Here is a 12266-nt window from a genome sequence, read left to right on the forward strand (position 1 = left end):
TGTCCCAGGTTAAGTGTAAAGATCTTGGCTGATCCAGGTTTGTTTAAAGCCTGTATTAGCTAGAATAAACACAACCAAATGATTAACCTCAGTGTGTGAACCTAGTCTCCTAAAAAATTATGTTTCTCTACAACTAAACTGCAATCACAAATATGTTTCTGTGGGGAATGTAATTGTAACCTAATTGCATTTTATTCTACTCAATTCAGTTTTATTAATATAGTGCCAAATCACAGAAAAAGTAATCTAAAAAGGAATCCGATCTTACAGTTCAACATTAACTTTTTGACTAGTGAACTCAAGATTCAAGATTCAAACAATAATTAATTAATTACTACTAAAGAGAAATTGTTTTGCCTTGTTACAGCTGCTTTCAGTTCAAAAATAATTAAAAGATCCCTAATCAGAAAACATACAGAACAACGCAAAAACAAAGTACCATGAATAATGATAATTTAAAAAAAAAACTCAATAAGAAAAAGGAAAAACTAGAGATGGTTGAAATAAGTCAAAAATATTTCAGGGTGAAATGTAGTGCAGTGAAGAGTAATGACATAGATTTGACATAAATAATGATTGTGATTATACTACAAACACTTAATCATAGTTGCAGTTCAGTTGAATAGATAGTTCCAATAGTCTACTAACATAACATCACATCACACACAGCATAGACTGGGGATTGTCTTTGCATGCACACAGTAAAAGTCCAATACACTTGTACTAGAATGTATGCATACAAAACACATCGCTCGACGAACAGCTCCAATCCTTTGCAGTGCAATCACTAACAGAGAGGCAATAGTGTCTGACTCTTGTTTGATCAAAGATGTTTTTAAAAGGACAATTTGTCTAAATTGAAGTGAGTTAGAAATCCTTTTGTGATAGAGGAAGTAATATGCTTAATACCTGAAAACTGCAAGAAGCGCTTCTCAACGATGAGGTATAGTGGAGTTATGTGACACGTTATGTCACATAACGTAACGTGTCTTTTGGTGCAGAAAAAGTAACAAACATTTGGGATCTTTAAGTTTCACAAGTAGTAGAGGGTTTTTTTCATGGAACGAAAATCAGAAAATCCAATGGCAGGGCAGTTTCATACCAACGGAGAACAGTGGACTTTCCATCTGTGAGTTCTGGAAAAGTCTATAATGGCTGTCTTCTGACTAGAGTGCACTCCATTTAAACCATAGTAAATTTGGTTTCAGGGAGTTAACAATAGTGGTAAAATTGTGTAATTTTCATTCATCTCACATATTCTGTATATATATTGAGTTCTCTGTATTAACGTTATTTTGTATTTGTGTTGGTGTGGATCTTTCCTAGTTGTGGTTCCCTTTCTTTCTGTCTGTGTTGGGAACAACTGTAATGAGGCAAAACAATTTCCCTCTGGGATTAACAAAGTTTTGCGTTTTGGTCTGTTGTCATCTGACAACTTTGACAAAATGAATGTAAAATAATAGAAAAAGGTGAGCTGGACGCATGCAGAAAAATAAACATCATTGCAGAATTAAGCTTCCAATGAGTAGGACTAATAGTATGGTGGAACATAGAATGTTGCTTGTCTTGTGTCTATGCATTAACACTAGATCCACTCTGGATTGCAGAGTAACCTATTCAAGAAGCTGCTATTTTCATTTCATTAATAGCTTTAATATAGAAGGTGGAAATTCAAATATTTTTTACTCATAGCCTCTTAATATGTAGATGGATGGATGAATGGATTAATGAATGAATGGATGGTTGGATAGACAGAATGGTGTAATGGCAATTAATGCAGAATATATCCAACAAGCTTATGAAAACAGATTGGAGTAAATTCACACACAGTTGCATCCTTAAGGAGTAACACTTTACAATATGATACATTTCTACACACAATTACTTACAAAAGTACTCATGAAAAACCATTGAAGAATGAATCAGAAATGACCAGAGAATTAAATAATCACTAGTGTGTAGTTTCTGAATGTCTCAGCAGCGAGTACAACTTTAAATAATAATGAAGAGTTGCAAAGAGAACAAACTGAGACTATTTTAATGTACCAGCAGTTAATACTTGTTCTTAAGTATCTATGAAACTAATGACCAACGAGTCACAATGAGCGGGACATACTATGATTGTTTGATTATTCCAGTATTGGCTCTGCAGCTCCCCTCATCTCTACAGAAACCTTTTTCTCTCTTTTTTTAATACATTGTCCGATATAAGGAGGTGAATTAAAAGAGACACATCTGTACTAAAACTAGATTTTAGTCTTGATCTCGGCTTGCTTTACACATTCCATGTGATATTCAGTTAATGCTATTGTCTTATGGTGCCGGGTCAGAGATGTAACTTCAGGATTGAGGCTCAAAGCTTTATTAGTGAAACTAAATGTAAAATGTTTAGTAAAACAAAGATTCAGAAAGGTTTGCCCAGAATTATTTCATAGTGTGTATTTATTTAATTGAATTATTTGTCTTGTTGAAGAACCCATGACTTTGAAAAAGTTTACACCTTTTCATAGCATCATGGACAAATCATAAAGGGTTTACACATATTCAGTGGGGCTACACAGAAATGTTCTTGTATTAGAAAAGACACTTTTCTTTACGTTGCCTTTGCAATGTTTCCTTCGCCCACAACATGCCAGGCACTGAGTCACACATTTGCTGCTGTAGGAATGGCTGTTCTTTGCTACAAAAAGCTGTTGACTCACATTTTTAGTGACCCAGACAAAATGACTTTGTTTTGGAAATGAATACATAATTGCTCTTCCACAGGTAAATATTTGGAAATGGTCGAGACTGGGCTGCTGATCGTTGCATTTGACACATTTTAGTTTTTTAAAGAGCATTGTTAGGTGTCTTATCCCTTTATAAATATTTAAATTGGAAGTCTGGATTACCTCAGGCATGAATACATTTGAGGAATAGAACTGTAGAAGGAGACTCAGTGGATTCACAGAAGGTACTTTTGTTCTCACTCTCCAGCCTACGTTATGTTAGGGTAGGAAGGGTTGCTTGGCAACACATATCCAGTTAGTAGTTGTCATGTATGTTATGCCATTTGTGACTTATTTTGAGCTCAGTAGATGTCATAGGTGGTAATTGTCAGTAAACTGCTGTTCACCTGTAAGCAGGCACTCAATAAAATATCACTTAAACTCAATAAAAACAACTGTATTTGCATATCTTAGCTACCATTGCATAGCTTAGTTACCTGGTTAACTGGGTACAGTACAGTACACTGCCCCAAGCATAAAGGCAGGTGCCTGATGGACTTTTAACATGGACTTTTATGTGATTTACATATATTTACATTTGTAAATTGTCAAGTCAGGGGAGAAGACATTCAAAGCAAAGTGCCATGAGAAAGAACTGTTTCAGTTTTGTGTTCGTTGTTTGGTTTTTGATTTGAGTGCATAGCAGGAGTTCTGTCTTGTTTGTTTGTAATGTAAAAGCCCTTATTCCTATTGCCCTAGTCAAAATGAGAGATCACAAGCTCTTGCGCTGGGAGCTGAGTAGCCAGGTAGAGGTAGGGTCTGATCTTTTTGATGGTGTAGAGGGAATGTCTGCATACCCGAGAGATGAAGGAGATGTTGTCAGTTAATGACAATGTGGTATAGATGAAGAAGAGAAGAGGGCTGAAAACAGAGCCCTGTACCACGCCTGTAGAGAGGCCATACTTGCCCCATTGATTGTTCACCCATATAAACAGCACCTGAGTCTTCTTAGACCTGCTTCAGAGAATGCAGAGTGCAGACAGGAGGATGGGGTCCAGAGGCAGTTGGCAGGCTGACTTGACAGGTTGGAGAATGAGGCGAGTCATACACTGTTCATGGCGTTAGCAGAGTGTCTCCATCTAGTGGAGAGAACAAGGAGCTGATGACTGCCACCTTATTTGTACAGAAATGGGCAAGCTTGATCAGTTTCACACTACTTTCTGCAGTGGCTTTGGCTTTAGTTTATCAAACTATATTTCTCCCTAGAGTATCGGTGCTATGGTTTATCTTTCGGTATGAAGTAATTGGTAGTTTGCAAAATTGTGATTTAACCAAAGATAGGCCGGCTTTGTCTTAGATCTCTACCATTCTATACTGACCTACACACAGTAATCATTGAAATCACTCACCAGATGGCTACTCGTATTGTCTCTTGTTAGACAAGATAGATACATATGTTTCCCTGACATCTGAAACCTGAACCCAGTATTATCTGTGAGAGGGCTTCGACAAGGATAAGCCCTGGCATTAGTTCACTCCCCCCCAGAGAACGCTGACTGTAGTATACAGCAGGGTGTTCCACTCAGCTGGTTGTGTAGTGAGTCCAGCTTGTTGTATTAAAAACTGTCACTAAGGTAACCAGTCACTTCAGGCACATACCTACTGGCTTATTTCTGTGAGAATGCACTACCATCACTTTCCCAGGGTGACACTGTAATATGGGCTCTGCTTGTGGAAGTGCAACATATGCTGCGTTTATTTTGAACCCAGGCTGAGTTACAGTGGATAGCTCAGAGAGGTGTTGCAGTAAAATCCTAGGCAAAAAGATGAGGATGATGCCCTTGTGAGGATTCTTGAGTCCACTATCAAGCTTTATGCTTACTCATCCATCAGTATAGCACAGCAGCTAGATACATGAAGGTGACCTCACATCAGAGTGCAGACATATTTTTGAGAATTACTGGTTTTATAAACTATGAAGCAATATAGTTATAGGTAATATAGTATAGCGTTGTGCTTTTTAAATTCCTAAATGCAATTGTAGATTGGAGTGAAATGTACTGGAAAGTATATTATAATATAATCTACTCTCACAATTGATCATAGTAAATGTGTCAGTTACTTGCCAGTAACGTAATGAAGATGAGTGTCCTGTAACATGGCAAAGTGTCCTTGGGCAAGATACTGAACCCCAAGTAGAATGGATTAAAATAAACAGCCACTACAGAGGTGACAGATGTTTTGTTTTTTGGGCAATGTGAATGAGAATATCCCCACCCTAAAATTAAGGTAACTGTGTGTTCACACATTTTAAACAACCTCTGTTTGTGTGAAACCTTAACTCTAGTCAGTTTTTCTGTCTATACTGGCCATTATGAGATCCTTCCAAGAGATGCTTCTATTGCAGAGTTGGTAAGCAACTAAGTACATTTAATCAAGTACTATACTACAATTTTGAGGTACTTGTACCTTACTGGATAATTTTTTTTATGTTACTTTTACTCTACAACAATTCATAGAATAATACTGTACCTAAAGAACCTCTAGTTACTAGTTACTTTTTGTAGCTGTAGGTTCTTAATTAAAATACCATTGGCTAGTAAATGCTGATGTGATATTAGGGATGAAGGAGTTGTGAGTGCATAAAGTGGTTAAAGATTCACCATAACCAGCTGCTGTTTCTGTTCCACACCAAGTTGTTATAGCAATTATAGTTTATGCTTATTTCTTATTAATAAACATGTGCCAATTGCAATTTTCTTTGCAGATTCAGAATTAGGATTTTTTTAATAGTCGGATCTGCTGATTACAATTTTGGCTGATTAGGGTTAGGGTTAGGGTTAATTTTCTATACTTCTAAGAACTAAAATGGGCAGCAAACATTGTTTATGCTCACTCACAATAAATAACTTACACTTACAGGACATGTTGTGTGTATCTGTGATGTTACTGTCACATTGTAACTGTGAGCATGTGACCAGGCAGAGTTTGGACAGGGTTTTTTAAAAACGGTACCACTCATACCATGAGCCTGAAGCATGGCAAGTAGGAATGATTACATCATAAAAAAACCTAACTCTGATTTCAAATGGCCACCTGAGTATTGTTATAAGACTTGGATAAGACTTGTTTGACAAAATGTGAGCCTGTGTTTTAAGAAGTTGTAGTTAACTTAATTGGACATAGACCATAAAGATGAGAGATCAGAAGGAATGAAGTTGGTATTGTAAGCCAAGGAGGCCATAATTCTCACACCAAGAACAGCATCTGTGTTGACACATGCATTGGTACATGAAGCGTTTGGGTATTAGAACTTGTTGGTTCATTGCATTGTTCATAGCACAGATCTAAGCCATAAAAAAATCTACTGCTTAATTAATGTCAGTGGAAGGTAGGGCACAGTATGTACAGTTAGGTCAATAGTATTGGAACAGTGACACGATTTTCATAATGAAAATTGTCTGTAGAGCGCACTGCAATTGGGTATTGCTTGCACTGTAGAGCCTTATTAGCTAGAATGGCTTTGGTCCCCTGCATGAGTGAAAACACCTTTTTCTCTACTTTGGAGCATGGAAGACACATGGTACAAGAGAACACTTCTTGTACCACACAGAATGGTTGTGTTGTTCTCCCATCTACTCTAAATCTCTTGTCTTAATAGACTCCAACCTGTAAGGACAAGATACTAATTCTCTATAATATTCTATTCTCCTAAGTCCAACTTCGTCTTCAACAAGATATCAAGTGTTGTTCCAGCATAACAGACTGCAGACTAATATTGACTACCTGAATGGTAAATTCTTCTGTCAGTGAACACAAGTTACATACACCCAATTCTTGATGGTCAGTGTTGTATTTATCTTCCTTCACTTCAGCAGTGGAAAGCATTTTAACAGCCCACAATATCAGTGTACATTAACTCTAATGATGATTGTTCTCTAGTGGCTTTCTTACTGTGGTACATGGATGCGAGCAATCAGTAGTGAGGGGAACAATGGTGAGCTATATTAAAGCAAGAGCTGGTTGGTTAGTAGTTGCCGGGATCCACACATTTACTGGTGTATTTGAAACGTCCCCAACCTCAGAGGCTTATTCAGACATAAAGAAAATCTGCACAAGACAGATCACTGCCAGCCACCTTCCTGTTCACGCTGTAACATCAGAAGAAGTCAGTGTTGTGAAACCAGCAGGATCAGGAGTTAAGATCTGCTTCAAACACTAGGGAAGCAGCTCCGAGGCAAGAGGAGTTGTGTTGTGGGAGCATTGAGGCACGTCTTCACACATATGAATCACTCATGATAACTGATTAATCAATGTTGCATTATGATGCCAGGCACTAGGGACAAGGCTAAGGTTGGAACATTTGATGAATTTTATTCCTGAACCGAAGCATCTTCCTGAACATGAAAGAAATGACACGACCACACTAGTTTTATTCTGTTTTGTCCAAGCTTGGGTTTAGAAACCAATGCAGATAAGACTAGATAGATAGAAAACTATCTGATAGACTAATCAGATAGTTTTCATATTATTTACACATAATCTGTATATAGGCAAGAAATCTGAAAATACTGAAATACAAACCATTCTGCTTCTCTCATCCCTCCATCTTCCAACTACTTCACACACTGCCCAGGCCTTCACCTACTGAAGTGTAATAAGTATGAGACCAGAGGTGCTCATATTTCTTGGAAACTGTTAACTCCCATCTTAAAATTTTGGCTCCACTGATTGGCTAAAAGGCAAGTCTCTGACAGCATTTCTGCTCATTTTTATGTTAGCATACTGAGAATAAAACAGAAAAATATTATTACTTGTATATTTAGTATTTTGGGATGTACGCACTGTTGTTCCATTAGATATATTGTATGTAGTATCTTTGAGAGTGATGTTGTGACTACAAGGAGTATAAAGAGATAGTCATGAATGTGTAATCATCATTGTCAGCTTTTGTGGTGCTTGTTTATGCCAGAGTGGTTGTGCTGTTGTTGTGTGTATGTGTGTGTATGTGTCTATGTGTATGTGTGCATGGCTGCAGGACAGAGCAGAGGCAGAGGGTATTATCCTAGTTGTTTCCCTTTGTGGAGTTCAAATCTCCCAGGACTCCAATAATGCAATTTTCAGTAAGCCATGCAGCCTTGGCAGAGATAATTAGAGCGGACATGCAGTTATGGTGTCAAAAGAAAGCAGTGCTCTTTCTCCACCAACCAGAAAATTATAGTCTTGGTATGAACAAACAGCCACCATTCTCACATCATGTGGAAACAGGCACAGTGCTGGCTCTGTCAGAGACTGGTATGCACCTCTGTGCCGAATGAGTCTTTTAAAAAAACAACAGGAAACTAGAGAAGACAGAGCTGAAACAGTTGGTGTTTGTCAACATTTACACCTATATCAGACATTTGCATCAGATGAATCCAGCAACACAGAGGCTGTAACCTTCTTCAAATGAATGCTTGTCATTTTACCATCATGGTTTCCACAAGGATTTCATTCTTTTGACATAGTACTTCTAATGACATCATTATGCCATCATCTTCTGCAAATGTTTCATCCCACACACATCACCAGGCCAGGGGACTCTCACAGACATTTATAATTACGCTGAAAGGCTCCCTTGACTGATTAGTCAATAGCTTTCAAAGAACAAATCATTCCAGTGACAACCATTGTGTGTAGTTAATAGAAATATATGTTGATAATGTTCATTTTTCAACAATAGGGTCTCACACAACAAGTGTACTGCTATTGTTTTAGTGAAGATGAGCGATTTTCCAGTGTCTGCGCATTTAACTAATGACAGCTGAATCATCCATCCGTGGAACAAATTTATCTTAATGTTACCTTGTTCTATGTGTCATCAATGTGGATTCTATGTAATGACCCATGACTTGGTGTTGTTTCTATACTAAAAAATTGTTTTAATTTTTTTGCAGGTTCCATCACAAGGTGCTCCTATATCAAGTATCATTATTCCTCGGCTACAATACCCAAAAACCTCTCATACAACATCACCAAGACAATAAGGCAGGACGAGTGGCACTCCCTCCGTAAGTCTGCTACAGTTGCTTCTCTGTCTTGAAAAATTACCACTATATTTTTATATACAGTAGCTTCGTATATAGCTGCTTTTGTGTGAGTAAATGTTAAGTCATAATGTCTCATAATATATCTACTGTTTAGCAATTGCCATGGCATTTGCTGAATTCATTCACGGTCGTTAGCGTTTTGGATGTTTCCCCTTTAGCTTCCCCATCAGAATAGACTTTGCATGTTTTTTTTGTTTTTTGTTTTTTATTATATTTCCAGTAACAATATTTCCAGGATCAACCCTCTATCTTAAAACAATATTGACATGTACAACCAAAGAGCTGCCTCAACTACGTTTTATAGGAAATGTAGTCACTGGATGGATACTCATTAAGTTCTCATCCCATAGTGTCAGATAATGGCACATTACCCTTTGGAGTCAATATTTATTGCTCCAGGAACATTACTGTTCGATGCTATGGTAATGATGGAAGCTATCTACTATCACAAATGCTTGGTTAGACCTGTGCTTTAGGCACAAGGACAACTGGGTTATGCTTACAGGTACAAAAGAATTAAAGGTTTAGTGAAAAGATCAAATATACACAGAATACACACAATTAAATAACTACTGTCACATCTCACACAATGTCTCACAATAGACTTGTCTGTCTCCTGTGGAAGATTCAATGTATTGAGATTGCTCATTCAGTACTGTAGTCAATTGACATCTTCTTTGCATCTGTAAGAGACATAAAGGGATACCTTTAGTGTCGGGATGAGACATGAAATGATAAAGTGTATTTTATTGGATATTATATTCTGGGTATGAGGATAAATTTCACATTGTTTTTATTTATTGAAAGGAGCTGTTAGTGTACAGTAGAATGGCTGGAGTGCTTCTTCTATTTATCAGTATCTTTTAATTAGCAGAAGGATTGTTTGTTCTGTTCATTGCTCTTATTTGAGCAGTGGACAAACTGGAGGACTTTTGTCAACCAGTATGAGCCACACTAACATTTTGTTGGGTTCTATTTGTCCTTTCCAGGACCTACAGTAGGTGGAATAACCTTGGAAGCTCAAGGTTGGTAAGAACATATCAGATCTAGGGGGAATCTACTTTTAGGATACCTGCCATTCTTGAGCCATTCCTGTAGGCATGTTGTAGCTCTCCAGTCACATGGTCACTGAGTCAAGTGGAAAGATGCTCTGACCTGAAACTGTCACTGTCTCAGACTGACTAGTCCTTGGCTGTCAAGTAACAAGCTTGGGGAAAGCTCCACTCTCCTCCAAACCACAGAGGGCTGCTTTGCTGTCTGTGTTTTTCTGTATTCTTTCCACCACATGGCTCTGTCTTACAAAACATTAGAGGAGCAACTTCAACAACAACTTCTAAATGTAATAGTAAGTTTAAGTAGGAGGATGATACAGAATGTGTATTCTCTCATGTCAAGTTCAATGACTTTATATTTTATGTTTTATATGTTATTTGAGGAAATGGTACCCATCACTATAGCTATTGGACTAAGGGCATAAATAAAGAAAACTCTAGGGAATTAATTTAGTACCTCACTGCCTTTTTGATTGCTTTTCTGCATAAGTTGGTTATGAAATGTGATCTGATCTTAACCACTGCTGCGACTAATTCAACTTTAGTTTTATCAATCAAAACGCAGTAGAAGCTTGGTGATGCAACAGCAAAATGACCCTATAAACATAAAACTAACTTAGAACACAAAAATAATCCACCTGTTGGAGTGGTCCAGTCAGATCCCAGACCTCAACCCAATAGAGATGCTGTGGAATATAAAGAGAGTAGTTCACACCAAACTTCCCAAGAATGTTTAATAGGTGTGCTCAACATAGACATAAAAGATCATGATTGTGTTTTGTGAGCTAAAAGATAGTGTGTGTGCTGATATTCGTGACTTTGGTGACAGGCAGCTACATTTTAGGTGCCAATGTTCAGGGTTCAGTGTCTTGTCCAGAGACACTTTGATATGTTTTATAGGAAATGTTCACACTTTCCCTATTCTTGGGAAAGAGGGCAAATAATGAATTTAAAAACCTACTTTGTGTATAATAGTGTGTATAATACCTGTGATTGGGATGATGGTAAATCTTTTAGCATGACAACAATCTAAACAAAAAAAACTTGGTGATGCTGGAGTGGCTTCAGTCACTCAAGGACTCAACTGTCCTTTAGTGACCCAAACAAAGCCCAACTTTAACCCCACAGAACACGTGAGACAGTTACCATCCAATCTGATGGATCTTGAGAAGAAGTGTAATATTTTAAACATGTTTTTTCTCTGAGTCTAATTTTAGTAAATTTGAGATTTGAGTCTCTCTGTTTAATGGTTTATGGCTGTACACCAGTTCCCACCAGGAGATCATCAACTCTAAATAATCTCCTTTGGATATGCTTTTAGTTCCAGCCAAGGTCATTGCATTTATCAGGCTAAAAAAGAAACCGCTGCTGTGTATGGAAATGCTCTGAAAATGTTTGACTCAGTTACTACTGAGTTACTACTAAATCAGTCATGGTCAATAAAAGTTGCAGACTTTGAACAAAAAAAAATTGAAAAATACCTCATTAATGTCAAAGTGAAAACTGGTTTCTATAAAGTGATGTCAATTAAATAAAAATATGTAAGGTGAAATCAGTGTTTGCATTAATATTCACCCCCTTTAAAATGTCTTACCTAATCCAAGAGAGGTCCAGATATTTGGTGCTAGTAGTCCCACAATTAGTGAAATTGGGATCACCTGAGTTCAGTGAATGCATTTCAAGTGATTGCAGTACAAAGACACTTGTGTCTGGAAGGTCCAGACTCTGGTTATTCAGTATTCCTGGCTACCATTAAACCCTGAAGACAAAAGAACACTCCCAGCAACTCGGAGAACAGGTCACTGAAAAGCATAAGTCAGGGGATGGTTACAAAAAAACTCACAAACTCACTGAACATCCCTTGACGTTCAGTGAAATCCATCATCAAGAAATGATAGGAATATGGCACATGTCTAAATCTGCCTAGAACAGACTTTGACATTACTTTGTAGAAACCTGTTTTCACTTTGGCATTAATGCAGTATTTTTCTTAAATTTTTTGTTAAAGTCATCAACATGATGAAACACCAAAGGGGGTGAATACTTTTTATAGGCACTGTAGGTCATACTTATGACAGGAAGGTCACCTCACTGCAGACTGAATTGTTTAATGCCCTTATTACCAGGCCTATAAACACAGCATCTCAGTGGCAGATAACTATATCATCCTCAAACCGATGGCCTGTCACTGTGGGTATGAAAACAAAAAACAGAAGTAGCAAAAAGGTAATAAACAAAATGCTGTTTACCAACTGAACATCTGCACTTCCTACCAAATCAATAACAGGCTAAGAAGTGCCAGACTGAATTACAGCCTACTAATAAGAAATTACAATTAGGCATCAACTCCAGAGTTTTAGGGGATAGCTACAAAAGAGTCTACAGTTAGATAGACTGACTACACTACTTTAACTATT

General features: G+C 37.5%; 1 protein-coding gene across 1 annotated transcript in view; it reads left to right on the forward strand.

Moving 5' to 3' along the window:
- The window catches only part of tmem178b (transmembrane protein 178B), an 87865-nt gene that overhangs the window by 36777 nt on the left and 38822 nt on the right, over positions 1 to 12266 (forward strand). Inside the window, exon 2 of the mRNA XM_026363529.1 lies at positions 8645 to 8758. Within this exon, the coding sequence (XP_026219314.1) occupies positions 8645 to 8758 (114 nt within the window). The remainder of the gene's footprint in view (positions 1 to 8644; positions 8759 to 12266) is intronic.

The sequence above is a fragment of the Anabas testudineus genome, chromosome 23 (genome assembly GCF_900324465.2).
Source record: "Anabas testudineus chromosome 23, fAnaTes1.2, whole genome shotgun sequence".
Classification (NCBI taxonomy): Eukaryota; Metazoa; Chordata; class Actinopteri; order Anabantiformes; family Anabantidae; genus Anabas; species Anabas testudineus.